At 31.2% G+C, this 17,556-nt stretch overlaps 1 protein-coding gene across 2 annotated transcripts in view; it reads right to left on the bottom strand.

Moving 5' to 3' along the window:
• Positions 1-684: 684 nt before the first annotated feature.
• Positions 685-17,556, bottom strand: part of LOC106678780 (zinc finger protein 420-like) — a 53,484-nt gene continuing 36,612 nt past the window's right edge. The window contains exons 1-7 of one of the 2 annotated variants that reach the window (XM_014417527.3): positions 13,547-13,612; positions 12,664-12,723; positions 12,516-12,575; positions 11,756-11,815; positions 9,229-9,276; positions 5,223-5,273; positions 689-3,005 (exon numbers count right to left, since the gene is read on the bottom strand). In XM_014417527.3, the coding sequence (XP_014273013.1) occupies positions 991-3,005; positions 5,223-5,273; positions 9,229-9,276; positions 11,756-11,815; positions 12,516-12,575; positions 12,664-12,723; positions 13,547-13,559 (2,307 nt within the window). In that variant the 5' untranslated portion in view covers positions 13,560-13,612 and the 3' untranslated portion in view covers positions 689-990. Of the gene's footprint in view, positions 3,006-5,222; positions 5,274-9,228; positions 9,277-11,755; positions 11,816-12,515; positions 12,576-12,663; positions 12,724-13,546; positions 13,613-17,556 lie in introns of those variants that run through there. The other variant, XM_067047385.1, reaches the window with a different exon arrangement.

Genomic DNA, 17,556 nt, shown 5'->3' with positions numbered 1-17,556 from the left:
AGGAATGGTATCTGGTTCTGGCCAAATCGGCAACATATGGAATATTGAGATCCTGATGGATGACTTGATTTGTGACAAAGTAAGGAGCATTAAGGATTTTGGACTGTAAGGATTGGATTCTGGAGGAATTTGATGGTTTAGTGGAGTCCCAAAGCTCAACTCCGTATGTCCAGATAAAATCAAGTATAGTTTAAAAACGTGTAAAACTTCTTTTGCAAAAAAAAAAAAAAAATTTTCTTCATAAAGGGAACAATCTCCAAACTTTGTTTAAATCTTGGAGATTGCTGATCAAATAGAAACAAATATGGCCTTATTTATTTTTTTTTTTGGAAAATGTAGCCCATTATTAATAAGAGAAACTAAAAAACAAAACAAAATTTAGTGTTTTGTTGAAAATTTCAAAATGTTCCAGTCTGTCATCATTCATCATATACAGCATATAAAAAATAAAAAAACCTAATTTGAAGATAGATAAGATGTAAAATTTTACTAGAATATGAGGTGGGGCCAGAATAGGGGGGGGGGGTTCAAATATGCAAGAGAAAGATTGATATATATTGTATCAATAGTTTTGATATGAAAAATATATATTGATATTTCGAACGTTACTATTATTAATTTCTGAAAAATTAATAGGATCAACATTAAATTAAAGAAAAGGGCAATATAAAACAAATTTTAGGTTTGATACAGCTTTAATAGCAACAACTGAACATTTATACATTGCTAGTCACAAAAAAAAAAAAAAAAAAAAAAAATACAGGCATATACAATTATAAAATCTTAAAGACAAGGAAATGGAGAAAATGAATATTGAATAAATTACTTAAAACCTATCGAGGTATTTTTTCGATATTATTCTTTAATTAAAAACTTAAAACTAAGGTCAAGGAAAAATAAATTAAATTGCTAAAATTAACAAAGTAAAAACACAAAATAATTTAGTGTGATTTAAAAACGAATGACACCAATCACTATTAAAATGAAAACTTATACATGAAGCTTCTCACTAGTATGACGTGCCATTATATGTTTATTTAAATTGCCATTATAAACTGCTTTATATTCACAATAAGGACATTGGTGAGGCTTCTGACCAGTATGCCGCGCCATTATGTGTTTGTTTAAATCACCTTTCCCAACTGATTTATATTCACAATGAGGACATTGATGAGGCTTTTCACCAGTATGACGTGCCATTATATGTTTATTTAAAGTGCCAAGCTGAACTGATTTATATTCGCAATGAGGACATTGATGAGGCTTCTCGCCAGTATGATGAGAATGTAGATGTGATTTTAATTTATCAGATCTAGCCGTTTTATATTCACAATGTGAACATTGATAAGGCTTTTCTTCAGTATGACATGCCATTATATGTTTATTTAAATTACTTTGGAAAACTGATTTATATTCACAATGGGGACATTGATGAGGCTTCTCACCAGTATGACGGGACATAATATGTTTATTCAAATTGCCATGATTAACTGTCTTATATTCACAATGAGGGCATTGATGAGGTCTTTCATCAGTATGACGGGCCATTATATGCTTCTTTAAATCACTTTTTCCAACTGATTTGTATTCACAATGAGGACATTGATGAGGCTTCTCACCAGTATGACGTACCATTATATGTTTAATTAAACTGCTAAGTTCAACTGATCTATATTCACAATCTGGACATTGATGAGGACTAGTATGACGGGCCTTTATGTGTCTATTTAAATTGCTGAGTTGAACAGATCCATATTCACAATAAGGACATTGATGAGGCTTCTCACCAGTATGATGAGTACTTATATGTAATTTAATTTTATCAGATCTAGCAGTTTTGTACTCGCAATGTGGACATTGATGAGGCTTCTGAGCAGTATGACGGGCCATTATGTGTCTATTTAAAAGATGCTTGTGAACTGATTTATATTCACAATGAGCACATTGATAAGGCTTCTCACAAGAATGATGCGTCATTATATGTTTATTCAAATTGACTGACTGACAGCTCTTAATATGTCTACTAAAACTATCAGATATAGCTGTCTTATATTCACAATGTGAACATAGATAAAGCTTCACACCAGTATGACGTGCCATTATATGTTTATTCAAATTTCCATGGTATACTGATTTATATTCACAATGAGGACATTGATGAGGCTTCTCACCAGTATGACGGGACATTATATGTTTAATCAAATTGCCATGGTTAACTGACTTATATTCACAACGAGGACATTGATGAGGTCTCTCACCAGTATGACAGGCCATTCTGTGTTTGTTTAAATCACTTTTTCCAACTGATTTATATTCACAATGAGGACACTGATGAGGCTTTTCACCAGTATGACGTGCCATTATATGTTTATTTAAAGTGCCCTGTAGAACTGCTTTATATTCACAATAAGGACATTGATGAGGCTTCTCGCCAGTATGATGAGATCTTAGATGTGATTTTATTTTATCAAATCTAGCTGTTCTGTATTCACAATGAGGACACTGATGAGGCTTCTCACCAGTATGACGTGCCATTATATGTTTCTTCACATTGCTTTGGAAAACCGATTTATATTCACAATGAGGACATTGATGAGGCCTCTCATCACTATGACGGGCCATTCGGTGTCTGTTTAAATTACATATTTTAACTGCTTTATATTCACAATCAGGGCATTGATGAGGCTTCTCACCAGTATGACGGGCCATTATATGTTGTCTTAAAACATATTTTTGAACTGTTTTATATTGACAGTGAGCACATTGATATCTCTTCTCACCAGTATAATGGGTAATTTTTTTTTTATTTGATTTATATTCCAAATGGGGCTTTTTGACTGAATTACATGCCATTACATGTTTTCTTAAATCAAAAGGTGTGCTTGTTTTGTAGCCGCAACAAGTACACTGATGGGACTTCTCACTTGTAAGATGATTCATTACAGGAAAGTTATAATCCATCTTTCCATTCAGCTGATACGTCTCATTGAGCAAGTCTTGAGCATCTGTAAATGAATCAATATAATATTATAAATGAATAATTGACTCTATGTTTAACTAAGATGATCCAGGTTGTGTATTAAAAATAAAAATATTGTGTAATAATAATAAATAGGTGGTACATTAAAAAACAATCAAGGTTACCTAATTAATGCTTATTATCCCAAGTTCTTAAGAATAGTAAGTTCTTCATAAGAAAGTTTCAAAAGATTAAGTTTCTTTAAGATTCAATGAGAGAATACATTAACCGCAGATGACATCAGGTTATGCTTATTATTTTACTCTAAATGTTACTGCTACTGTGTCACAATTAGAAGACAGTCCTGTTTAGAAGGTTAAGACTTCAAAATCAATCACAAAGATCTGACACATGTATTATTTCATATACTGACTGGGAGCTCAGTCAAGATTCACAATGATTACAAGTTACAGCTAATTATACAGACTCCTGTACCACTTATCGAAAATAAGGAAAAGTGATATTAAAATGGACACTGGTTCAAAGGATATGAAACACAATACATGTACTAGTACTCTGCATCATGTATCGGGGTCAGCAACAACTATCATACTGCCAGCCTCACTGGTTACAACTATAGGTGTGTTTTACAGAAAAGAGAAGAAAAGAACTTTACAAATTTTGAGAGAAAATACAGAATACTAAAAGGTGTTTACCTCAATTGAAAACAAAACTTTTCTACTCTGAATTAGAAAACTATAAAAAACTTAGTCTGTCTTATCTCAGGAATTAAAAACTAAAATTCAGTCAGTTAAGCTTGGCTAAACGATACTTCCTCTACTAGCAATATATAAGTAAAAAAATTTTTATTTTATTTTTATTTCGCATTTCCATCAAGAGAAACAGAGGAAATCGCCTTGCAAGGAAATGAAGATAAAACAAAGTACATGATTGCAATCCGAAAAACATGGTCTTCATTCACCCAAACAACAGATGGCAAATTGTTTTCAGATACCTCAACTCCAAAATAGATGATCAGCAGACTGAGATTAACCAGTGTATAACAAACATGAACAGAGCCTTCTGCTCTTAGTTAAGAATACTGAAATCCTGAAAAATCTGCAGCAAATGGAATAAAATACCATGATAAAGTCAGCTGTGATATATGACCATAAGACCTGGGCTCTAACAGGTATTCTAGAAAGCAGAATCAAGAAATTTGAACGGAAAGTCTTCGGTACAATTACAGGAGCAATTTGGGATCAGAGCCTAAAGACAAGGAGAAGAGGAACTAACAGTGAATTGCTTGCAGAGACTGGTCAGTCGATATCTTATAATATGAAGGCAAAGATGGACAGGACATGGGGCTCACCTAACACAACAATGAATGCCAGTATAGTTGGCAAGAGACCAAAAACCAAATGGACAGACAGAATCAACAAAGATACTAAGAGCTGCATGCAGCAAACTGGAAAGCAGTAGCCCAAGATAGGTAGGCATGAAGATGGCTGGTTTAAGTGCACAGTCATGGCCATTTGTTTTATCTAGACTGTTAAAGTGCAGTCTGAACAAATATCATTCAAATATTTACATTTATAGCCCAAAAATTTAAAATATCCATTTCATATAAATATATTAATGATTAAGTAAATGTTATTTAAGAACATAATGCATTGATATGCTATGCATTAATACGCAATTCAAAAAGTTTTATAATCCTCATCATTAATTATAAATCTTAATTAAGGCTCATGAAATTAATTATAACTTTTTACATATAAGAAATATATACTTTATTTTGTCATGAAAATAGCATTTTTCTCCACACAATAGCAGTTTTTGCCACAAAATGAAGACCTTCAATGTGGGTCAAAATATAGGTTCTTAATAAAAAGTTTTAACTATTTTTGAACAGATATTTTCTTTATTACAACCTGGACAATCAATAATATCGTACCATATATTTAAAATTTTAATTTTAATAATTTGATAAGAAACATTTTGGATTGGGAGAACTGGCGACAAGGGAACACCGACATTGCCACATACTGATAATTCAAAGGCTGAGGTAGTCGAGCAATATGGCAACACAGCAAAAATTTCCTAGCCTCATTTTATGGTCTACTGCTGCACACCTCACAACAATATCACAGGTGCAAATCGAGAAAGGTCAGACAGAATATTATTAATAAAACAAAACGTAGAACAATATTCTTAAGACTGCTCCCTCAAAGATTACAATAATAATAACAATAATTCTCACCATCATCTGGAACAAGTAGCTCTTCTTCTTGTTTAACATGAACATGGCCACCTGTCAACAAGTAAATAATACTTTTAACAAGAGGATTCAAGTGAAATAACAATGTATAATAAAATCTAAAGCTTGTAATATGAAAGTACATAATAATAATTTAATTAACAATCAACTCTATTTAAACAACCTTTTATGAGGTTTTGGCTGTTTATCCATCTTCAGGCCCTTAAATTAAATAACAGATTCATGATTTAATTATTAATTGTCATTCACTTCTACTACAAATATTTTCAACTGTAAATTCACACATATAAAGTTGGGCTGAAAAGTTTGTAGGCTAACATAGAAAATATTTTGCAATGCATAGGAATTGGTTCATCACATGCAGTCCACTCGGCTGACTGTCAATTGGACTCTGGTGTGAAATAATGCAGACATGTTTCATCCATTGCCACATATCAAAGCAAAACTTTTGGTTTATTGCAATAGAAAAGCTCTAAACACTGCTCAGAATCATCAATTCGTTGTTGTTTTTTTTGGTTGATTGTGTGCTCGTGCAGCACCCACTTTACACAGAGCTTTCACATATTCTAATATTCATTCACGATATATCCAACAAAATCCTTTGATATTTTTAGAGTCAATAGAGTCTCAACTATCTCTATCAACTTCACTACGAACTACGACTCCTACAAAGATAAATGTTATAAACTACTTTATAGTACGTTAAACTAGCTTTAATTTGAGTGCTAATAGACATCCATACGTCACATACTACTTGAGATATAGATTTCTCAAAATAAATTAACTAACTACTAATATTTCAGTAGATTTTGAAGAAATGTTGCTTTTTAAAAAGCTTAAAATTTATTCCCCATTATTATACATCAACAACATACCTATCCAGTCTCAGACACAATAAAAAACCTGGGAGTCACCTTTAATCAGTTCTTAACATGGAATAGCCACATAACTCGTGCATGAACGACTATGCACTGAACAAGAAATGAGACTATAGGCTAATGAACTCCATTATAAGATTCATCTACGGTATTCCCACGCAGTTTCATAGCTCTCACCACTATTCTGAGCATAGCTGGCTCTATCATAGTATCCGAAGACTATACCTTCTTGGCACATTTATATTTTAATTCCTAATAACCAAGATACCATCCTATATCATAGAGATCCTCACGCTACTTTTATCAGTCCATCTATTCAACACAAGATCCCAACCTAACCAACCTTCACTTTACAGTCATCCAAAATTACTTTGTGGACTTCTTAGATGCTTTTGTTGGTAACAGCTTCTTTGGGGCGTCCACTGCGTGTATCATCCTCAGTATTAATTTCGCCTCGTTTAAATTTAGCAAACGACTTCTCAACGATTGATTTTCCTGGTGCAGTCCAAGCCAAGCCTTGGCTTCAACAGTATTTTTTTTGTGCCCACAAAGCAATGCTTTATTAACACACAAAATTCCATTTTTCCAAACTAACAAAAGTTGCTTCACTCAAAATGCTATATCTCAAAAACTAATAGTCCGACAGCTGTCAAATTTATAAACATAACTTTTGAAGGTTAGGGCAAACTAAAAATCATATGGGTTTAATACTAGTAACGCCATGCATGTGTCAGCCAATGAACTTTTTAGCCCAGCTGTTACATAGCACTACTATATCGTTTGTATGCCGACTACCTACAAATACATATGTCTTTTCATCCTTCTGACATGATCGAGGCATCCTGTAAGCTCCATGCAGACATTGACAGCATACAGCATTGGGCTTCGGAAAACTAGTTGAGCCTGAATCCAGTAAATACTAAGGCCATTCTTGTTGGTTCAAAACCCTTTCTTATAGTAAATGAGCCCAAGAGGAGAAAAAAGTCAGTTATTTCAACCCCAATTTCTGATTACTTTAATGAAAACTATGTATAATTACTAATCAAAATTGATAAGTCTGCCAAGTATACGTAGGGGGAATAAAAAATGGCGGCTTTTTAAAAATGTTAAAAATAATTAATTTTTCATTCGGAGCTTAATATATTTAAAACTACCAACAACAATAGAAAATTTAAGAGAATATCATTTAAAGTAGAATAAATTTGCTAAACTGTAAGCCCTTATAGAGCTATTTATGTTCAATATTTCTCAAGATATAGCTTTTTAAAAAGCAATATTTCATAAAAATGTACAGAATGTACTGAAGATCAGTAGCTAGAGAATTTATTTCGAATATATATCTGTTAGCACTCAAATTAAAGCTAGTTTAATGGGGTATGAAGTAGTTTAATACTTTTCCCGTCGTAGGAGTAGTAGTTTTCAGGATATTTGCTAAAATAAATTGATTTATAGTAGGTTCAGACAAATTTTCATTTGCCAAATTTATATTCATATGCGAATATCATAAAAACTACTATCCCTATGAAGATAAGTGTCATAAACTACTTTATAGTAAGTTAAATTTACTTTATTTTGAGTGCTGGCAGACATATATATGGATCTAGATATATATTATTTTAAAAATTAAACATTATATAACAACAACTAGAAATTAACAGTTTGTGAATTTATTATGTCAAATATCATAAAAACTATGACTCATACAAAGATAAACGTATAAACTATTTTATAGTAAATTTAACTAGCTTTAATTTGAGGGCTGATAGACATCTGGTCGTCCAATCGTTTCAGAAATGAAGTTTTTCATAAATCAAACTTATTGTCCGAACAACTATAAATTAATTTATTTTAGAAAATATTATGAAAACTACTATTCTTATGAAGGTAAAGGTCATAAAGTACTTTATAGTACGTTAAACTAGCTTTAATTTGAGTGCTAATAGACATATATACGTCACATACTACCTGAGATATAGATTTCTCAAAATAAATTAACTAACTACTAATCTTTCAGTAGATTTTTAAGAAATGTTGCTTTATAAAAAGCTATATCTCGGGAACTATTGGACGTAAATAGCTCTATTATAGCTCGTATTTCAGCAAATTTACTCTCCTTTAAATAATGTTTTTTTCAAAAATTGGGGTGAAATAATTGCTTTTTTTCCTCCCAGCTCTTGTACTATAATTTATTCCCCATTATTATACATCAACAACATACCTATCCAGTTTCAGACACAATAAAAAACCTGGGAGTCATCTTTGATCAGTTCTTAACATGGAATAGCCACATAACTTTTGCATGGACGACTATGCACTGAACAAGAAATGAGATTATAGACTAATGAACTCCATTATAAGATTCATCTACGGTATTCCCACGCAGTTTCATAGCTCTCACCATTATTCTGAGCATAGCTGGCTCTATCATAGTATCCGAAGACTATACCTTCTTGGCACATTTATATTTCAATTCCTAATAACCAAAAAACAATCCTATATCATAGAGATCCTCACCCTACTTTTCAGTCTATCAGTCTATCTATTCAACACAAGACCTCAACCTACCAATTTGTATATCCCTTCCCATAGAACTGTCTCCTTTGAAAAATTCTTTGCTATTCGAGCTACCTCATTTTGAACACCTTAACTTCCTTCAATTACCAATTTATATATCTATCTCCTTGATTATCAATCTTCTGGGAACTTATAGATAATAAACATCAATATAAGCTTGAATAAATATGTATCTTTTGTTCATATTTTATTTACATAAATATTGTAATAGTATTATTCAATCAGGTAATGTAGTCAGACAAAAGTTGTTGAAATTATTCTAAATTGTTATTCTCATGGGACCAAGTAACCTAGAATAAAGATCACATCATGTCAGTGGCAACAGTTATTCAATACTTTGGAAATAATCCTCTAATTTATTCAATAAATATTTAGAGAGATAAATATTAACAGACTCAGTTGGGAATTGAACCCACACTTTTCCAAACCTGGCACTCTCCCCCTAACTACTCGGCCTCATTGATGTAGCTAAGTTCAATTTTGAATTTTCCTCAAAAAATTAAAACTAAATAATAAGAATCTAAAAATTTACTCACCACAGTAAATGTCCAGTCTTTCCTCTTCTTTGATATCAATTGCCGGGACTGTAACAAAATTCAATAATCATTTAATTTACAAATAATTCAGTATATCTTAATACTTATGATGTTACACCTTAATACCATAATTTCACAGATTATATTACTAATTAATATTATGAAAACGGGCTGGCATTAAGAAAAATTATAAAAAATGAAAAAGTTTTTTATAACAAAAAATACAAAAATACAAACTATGACATTTAAGTTGGTTAATTCGAAGTATATAAAACCAAGAAAAAATGCAATATAAAAATTAACTTATAAGTCATATGTATACTAATATGTTGCAGTGATATTTTACTTCTACAGTAATATGAAATAAAAATATGCTAACTGTATGCATGAACAAAACAAAAACATAGGAAGTTGAACAATAAAATTTAGAAGTTAATTAATATCAATAATAAAGAATAAATAAATATTTTGATGATAAAAGAAAATGTTTATATTTTAAATATTAAAAGTTATGATTTATTCCTTAAGTTTCAATGATATTAAGATTAGATTAGATTTTTATTCAGGGCGATCAACATCTAGGTTATTACACCCTTTTTACTTCATCTATCTTCTTGTCTTATAGTTGAATGTAGACTATTTCCTTTTTACACTGGTCGGTATTGGTGGATTATATTTTAGTATAAAGTTGTGTTTCTTTGAGAAATTTTATTATTTTGTCTATGGATTCTTCCGAGCCTTAAAGGGCCAATTCTCTTGTTCGTGGAATTTTATTATTTTCGAAGGCTTGACGAAAAATGATGGGCATTCTTCAATTATATGCTTTATTGATGATGGGGAATGACAGGTTTGGCATATAGGCTGGTCCTCTTTTGTGATTAAGTGAAGGTGAGTTAATTTGGAATGTCCAATTCTTACTCTTGCTACAACCACTTCTTCTCAATGATATTAAGAATTATGTAAGATTTAGATAAAATTCCTTTGAAATATAGAGCTATTATATGTATTAATAAGCATTTTAATGTATTTTGTTGATAAATAACATTGAAGAATATTAAGAGTCATAAATTTAAGTATTTCAATAATTGCTGAATAAAAGGTTTTCTTAAGATGTCGCAACAAAGACTGTCGTACAGTTGTTTTTAATGATATACACAAAAAATACAAACTTATAAAACTTAATATTTTACATTTATGAAGTGAATTAAATATTTAAAACTAATTAACAATTATTTTTGAGCGTAAAGATTTAATACAAAGTGATAATACAAAAATAAAAAAGACTTTCGATATTCTGTTCAGCTATCATCTTGAACAGCACTGATGAAGCCCTACAAAGTGGTACAAAATAATAAAAAATTTCTAAGGATATGACCATTATTCATGAATGAACTATAGATAAATAAATATTGTATCCATGACAGATTTAGCTATTAGTTTCAACTAGAACTAATTTTGCCCATCTCTAGGTCAAATGAAATAGTAAAGTGAAAATTTATTACGAAGGCTCAAGAAGGAAACAAACTCAACTTCAAATAGAATATCTGCAAACAAGAGACTCCTCAACTGACAGTTAAGAAAACTGTCAATTGCTTTAAAATTACATACAGTCCTTTTGTAATTTTAATATTTATATTAGATTAATACTTTACTATTTGAATTTTAAGTTGTTTCTATTATATAAAAAATTGTATATCTTATATGATTAGGATATGTTTTTTACTATATTCCTGATATCAAATGACAATATAGCTAAAATGATTAAAAAATAGAAATGTCAATAATTAGATTATTATTTAATAAGTAAAAATTGATATAATTTGTATTCATATTTAATCTTATCATTTTTATATGTGTTTTAAAATTAATAAAAACTTGTAGTCGGAAGTATTTTTGTTTTAACTGTATCAATAAACATAATATTAGAACCGTTGAAATATATTGAAGGTTGATCTTATAAAATGATTCAATCTATTCTTTGAGAATCCATTCAATTGATGTTTTTAAAACAAAGTTAATTTATCAAAAAGTATTTAAAAAAAGAAGTAGATTAATTAGCATTTGGTTATTTTTATTTAAAATAGAATATAAATTATTATTATTAAATGAATAACATATATAAGTGTGCCCAAATAACTTTAATGAAAAAAATATATCGAAAGTGAACAAGACATATTGTCACCAATTTAAATTTATTTGAACAATTTATTATAACAATGAACAAAGATTTCTATAGATACATGATTAAGTTTAAATTTTAATTTTTGGTAGTAGTCAAAGTTATTTTCATTAGGTTTACCGAACATGGCGTTCCATCACCATCAAAAGTTACTTCTAAAAGATGCTAAACCTAACTACACAGAAAAGCATAACACTAACAAAGTAAAACCTTCAAACTGAAAGCTTTCTGTGAAAATATTATACTAATTATCAGTAATTTATGAATAATTTTTTTCAGTTTACTAACCAATTATCAATAACGATACAGATGACAACATACAATATTCAACTAAAAAATAAAACATACCATTAGTTTCAGTTTCATCAGTAACTTCTTCTTTTCTAGAAATTCCTAAGCTATTCATATCTGTAAAAGAAAGAATATATAAAAAATTTGTATCATAGGATAGTAAATAGTTATAAAATTCAATTTAACAATATAGGAACGTCTTTTTTTTTTTTTTCTTTGGAGAGAAAAGACAGGAGTTGGCTAAATATCGACAAAAAATAATTTTCAGTAACCTAGGTCACAATAATAGAAAAGATCCTGAAGTCGCTTAGAATTTATTCTCTAATAACGTTCAAAAATTATTTGTGATAATTATGGTAGATGAATTAGTAGCATGCAGTTGAGATTAAAATTTAAAAAATATATAAGTTTGGAACAACAGAAGAATATGAATTCAAAGCTTTTGGTTTTAAATTTTAAAAAACAAAGGTAAAACGTTGGGCATGTACCAAAAGACTTTGTTCCAAATAATCAAAACATTTTATAACATCAACTAAGGAGATAGAAGATATTTTAGGAAAAAAACAAGAGAAAATTAGTAATATCAATAAAACAACACTAACAAAGTAAAACCTTCAAACTGAAAGCTTTCTATTTCATTTAACGTGAAAATACGTTATTACTAATTGTCGGTAATTTACTGATGATTTATTAGGTTTACTAAACAATTAATAAAGAACTTCCACAATAAAAACTTCAAGAATTAATAAAATAAAATTATAAAAACAACACAGATGACAATATACGACATTCAACTAAAATAAAAAACAAAACATACCATAAGGTTCAGTTTCATCCAGAACTTCTTCTTTAATAGAAATTCCCAAGCTATTCATACCTTGAAAATAAGAAATATACATAAAATTTATATCATAGGTTAGTAAATAGTTTAAAAAAAAACAAAGCAAATAAAAAATAAAACATACCATTAGGTTCAGTTTCATCCATAACTTCTTCTTTTATTGAAAATTCCAAGCTATTCATGCCTGGAAAAGTAAGAATATATAAAAAAAATTATATGACACGATGTTAAATCATTAAACGACACAATCTGGCAATGGTTAAAGAACATAGTTTATAACTGAATGTACAAAAGATTTTGAAGTCATGTACATTTAGATTTTTCTCCCTGATAATTTTCAAGAATCATTTGTATCTATTAGGGTGGATGCACTAGAGATTAAAATAGAAAAAAAACGAGGGTTTGGAGCAACTGATGAGTTTGGATCTATGGTTTTTTGGTTAATATAAAAAAAACAAAAAACAGAAGTAATACTATTAGCATGAAGCAATAGAATCGGTTCCAAATATTCATAATATTTCATATAACCAACAAAGGGAATAAAAGGCATTTTTGAAAAAAAAAGAAAAAATAGTTACTATATCCTGTATAATATACCTCGAACCGAAAACAAAAAGGTGTTTCAGGACTTTTCTAAATAGTGGACATTACTTTATTCTATAAGGAAACAGCACCATTAGTAAGCCTAAATGCAAAATTGGAAGGAAAATACTTACAGAATATTGGTTGATGCATCCAATTTGTACTTAAACAGATTAAAAGTCATAGTTGTTTCAATGAAGGTAGTTACAAACAATAAACCATCAGTGACCATTAAAATAATAAAAAATAACGGAGTTGTTCTTGCAGTTATAGGTCACTTCACTATTCAATAACAGATTAATATTATAAATTAAAAGAAGTAAACCTTTTCAAATCGGTCCATAATTTGTGTGCCCCGTTACATAGCGAGGACAGTTATTAACAAATATTATTCAAGCCAAAGAAAACAAACAATAATCACTTACCAGTTCCATCCATGGCTAACCAACACCCATAGAACCTCACGCACTGTTATAGACTGGCAGTGCGGCCGCTGGCCATTAGTGAAACAAAATATGTATAACATAAACGTACATACCTCTCTGCATTGAATATGACAAAATAAACTGTCCTAACAAAGATACTAAAATTAACATGAAACTTAAGTCCATAACCAGGGATCACATGCAAATTTTCTTTTCGGGAAGCATAAATTGCCAAGGGTCCCAAAAACAAATACCCCCCCTCCCAAGATCCACAAATTATTTCAGTTATCATATTCCTTCGACGCGGAATTCAATGTCGTTTAGTTTTTATAACTTAATTTTATTAGCTAAGATAAATAGTTTAGGAGTTATAAGTTAAAAAAAAAATGCCTAATTCGTCAAATAATAAATTTAATTATCAATTTAGTAAGAGTTTCAGAACCGCAAGGAAGAGCGCTCTCACGAACCCCTTTGATCTGTGTCCAAAAAACCGACTCTCGACAGATCGGCAACGAGCCTAGGCCAACCAAGCCAAGCCACCCATCCACATGCTCGCGTATGTCTGAGTTCGCCATGGCTTGGTCAACATGTAGACGCCCTTTTATAAATGTTTCTGTATTAAATGAGATAGAAAGTAGTTCTTAAAATTAGTGCGCATGGGCGTAGGCAGAGGCGAGCCGCGGCTCCTCCCTAGATTTTTGGGATCCTAGAAAAAAAAAGAAAGAAAACAGTGGACTTATTTGATGATTTCTTTCTGCAAACGTACGAACTTACAGTTTGTCAGATAAGTTATCTCGGAATGTTTGTTGAAAATAAACGTGTTGGGGTGTTGGGGTTGTCTGGTCTTAGGCGATTTCTCCAGCCTGATATCTCTTTACAGAAGGCCCACGACAAGGCGTATTCAATAATAAGATAGGAATGGCCGTGCAAGAGGATGAGCCCTGGACACTGACACAGGTATAGGAGGTCTAGGTTAGAGAGTCTGAGGTAGAGTAACAGTTCTAGTTGCCGAGATGAAGCGGACGGACTAGAACTGTCATAATAGGAGCCAGCTTACTAGTTGCCGAGATGAAGCGGACGGACAAGTAAGCTGATAAGGCTAGGTACAGCTCTAGTTGCCGAGACGTAGCGGACGGACTAGAGCCGGGAAATTACACTGGTTGCCGAGATGAAGCGGACGGACCAGTGTAACCATTAAGGATTAGGTTACAATCTTGGTTGCCGAGATGAAGCGGACGGACTAAGATTGCTGGAGAGAAGGTGACGAGATTGGCCATCGTCTTAGGTGTGCGTACAAAAATAACAACTTTTGCGAACATAGATTGGCAATAAACTTCTCTATCTCAAGTAGTGGATACGCCACCTGTGCCATGACTAGACCCAGGAAAGGAGGTGGATCTAAGATTTAGAGTCCCTTATTTATAGGCCTAATCCATGCGGCTGTGACCGAGAAGCGGTCGGTACATGTCTGCTTGAGATAGGTTCGTGCATTGCATTGTTATTATTTATTATTCATTGTACAGATATTGCTAAGTATTATGAAAAGAAATCAGTAATCTATAAAAATGACAATTTGTTTTTACAAAATAATGCAATATGTAAATTTGGGAGCTTCACTTAGGCTCGAGGTGCTGTGCTCTGCTGAGTTGTGATCGCACCGCTTGCTCCCTCTCGCCCTATCCCTACACCAGCAATCCCAGAAGACTGTTGCTCTCACAGCAAACCTTTTCATGACCCCTTATATTTTTACATATATTGTAAGTATTGATGTACAATAATTAAGTTCATGCTCGATTTTCAATAATTTATTGCGATTATGAGTAATATAAATTTAAAAAGTGGACTATTTATATACACAGGTGTGTAATGGGCTCAGGTTTGCTCCCCCCTTGGCGGAACCCTGCCAACGCCCATGCTTGTGCTATATCGTTTTTAAAATGTACCTCTTACAAAACTTTAGAACTTCGTACGAATGGGATTTTTATATCAACGGCAATTTTTTGCCGCTTGCCAATTGCAATTCCTCCTATTATATATACAAGTAAAAAAAAAATCCCAGATCCCTTGAAAAATCGTACAGCTATTAGTCCTGAAACATTGTGTCACCCGTGGGAAATCAGATGCCGAACAGACTACTTCATCACAAGGATTTAACAGTTTATTAATTTTCATGGTGAATATCTCACAGGTGCTGTGTATGACAGGAAGCCGCTGTAGCGGAGGGAGTTCAGGCGTCACTTTGGCAACTCCATGTTTAATGCTTGATCTTCACGTTTGCTACTTGCCACAAATCCAAGACTTGTACAAATCAACAAACTGTGGTCTTTGACTTATGTCGTCTGTAACATTCGATTTGCATAATAAAAAGACACAAAATAAAGATAGGCTAAATGAAAGGATAGGTAAATATCATCAATGAAGGTTGCAGATGATCAAAATTTAGAGAAATAGCATTACATAGCCTATAAATTTAACTTTAGTTCTAGAATTTTATCAAAAACTTTTTAATTTAATTACCTAGGTATATTGGTGCTATGTTAAATAAAAAATAAACAGCTAAAGTTAATTAACAAGATTTAAAAAGGTGTATCTATACCAAATCGATAGGATTTTAAAATAAACAATCTTAATCTATCGTTAAATTAATTAATTAATTAATCAGATTAAATAATCTGAAGGTTGCGAAAAATTTTTCAATTAATTAAAACTCGAAAATCACAAATATTTATTTGTTGGCAGGATTACCCCTCCTTCCTCCTTATATCAAATATGGGCAGGTAACAAAGTGTCACCTATGTTTTTGAGTCCCTCCTCTTGAAATGGTCTAGAAAAAAAATTCTTTGACCATTTTGTAATGTTATGATTTTTATTTTATTTTTTCTATATTAATTCATAGTACAGAAATAACGATTTTAATTGTTTATCTTTTACATAGCTCCAGTGGCATCCATTTCTGTTTTTAAAAACCATGTAGTTTCTTGCTTATATTAACATAGATTGCTTAGGAATGTTTAACCTAGGTTGATGAAAAACATTTTATTCAGAAATAAACGGCCCAAACATTATGCTTGTATATGTTTAATGAACATTCAAGAAGAAATCTCTAATCTAATCTCTAATATTTATGAGGTACATAGTTAGCTGTAAGAATTGTATTAAATTTGTTCCATAGACTATCTTTTTAAGCACCATTTTTCAAATACTGTAAAATGATTGCATTTTTTTAAAAATCTTGACTAAATAAATCCAAAACTATGCACCTTACATAAAATAATATCCTACTCCACTTTAAGGTAGTTAAAATTTGAGAACAAAGGGGGTTCTTTTTAATACTAAAATTAAAATCTGTACTACTACAAACCGTGAAGGGTTAAGGGAGCAGTACTATTACTAGACCAATGGTTGTGAAAGGAGGTGATTTGGTCAGAATTGCGCTCGACTGGTAGATTTATGATACTGGGATTTTATTTATGAGACTGGGAGGACCTCTGAGGCCACCAGAACCCACGACTATAGTATAACAGAAAATAATTTTCTGCTCAACCAGATTTGAACCTGAGTCCTTGGAGTTAGCAGCATAGTGCCTTACCACGGTACCACCACACTCTTTTTTTAAATATTACTGTCTAAAATTGTTCTCTTCAAAATTTGACCAACTTATTTTTTTCAAAACGTTTTGGCAATGTTTCTTATTTTGTGGAATATCTCCAGAACTATTCGTTCTACATTGATTGATGTACAGAACAAATTCAACTAAGATCAATGGTTTTCTTGAAAATATAGGTAAAGTAAAAAAAAAACATCTTAAGATATTTACAGAAAAAATAACTGTTCAAGGTTTTAGAGAGAAATACTTTATTCATATATGCTGCCTAAATACATTAGGTTGCTATCTCACACAGCATACTTATCAATCCGTAATCGGACATATTTACATTACATATTCATGGTATAATCATAAAAAAAGATATACAATAATAGGATATAATAAACAATTCTTTTTTTCACCA

The sequence above is a fragment of the Halyomorpha halys genome, unplaced genomic scaffold (assembly GCF_000696795.3).
Source record: "Halyomorpha halys isolate HHAL.00 unplaced genomic scaffold, Hhal_1.1 Scaffold159.1, whole genome shotgun sequence".
NCBI lineage: Eukaryota > Metazoa > Arthropoda > Insecta > Hemiptera > Pentatomidae > Halyomorpha > Halyomorpha halys.
The sequence above is the reverse complement of the archived record's forward strand: the minus strand, read 5'-3'. Positions and strand labels throughout refer to the sequence as shown.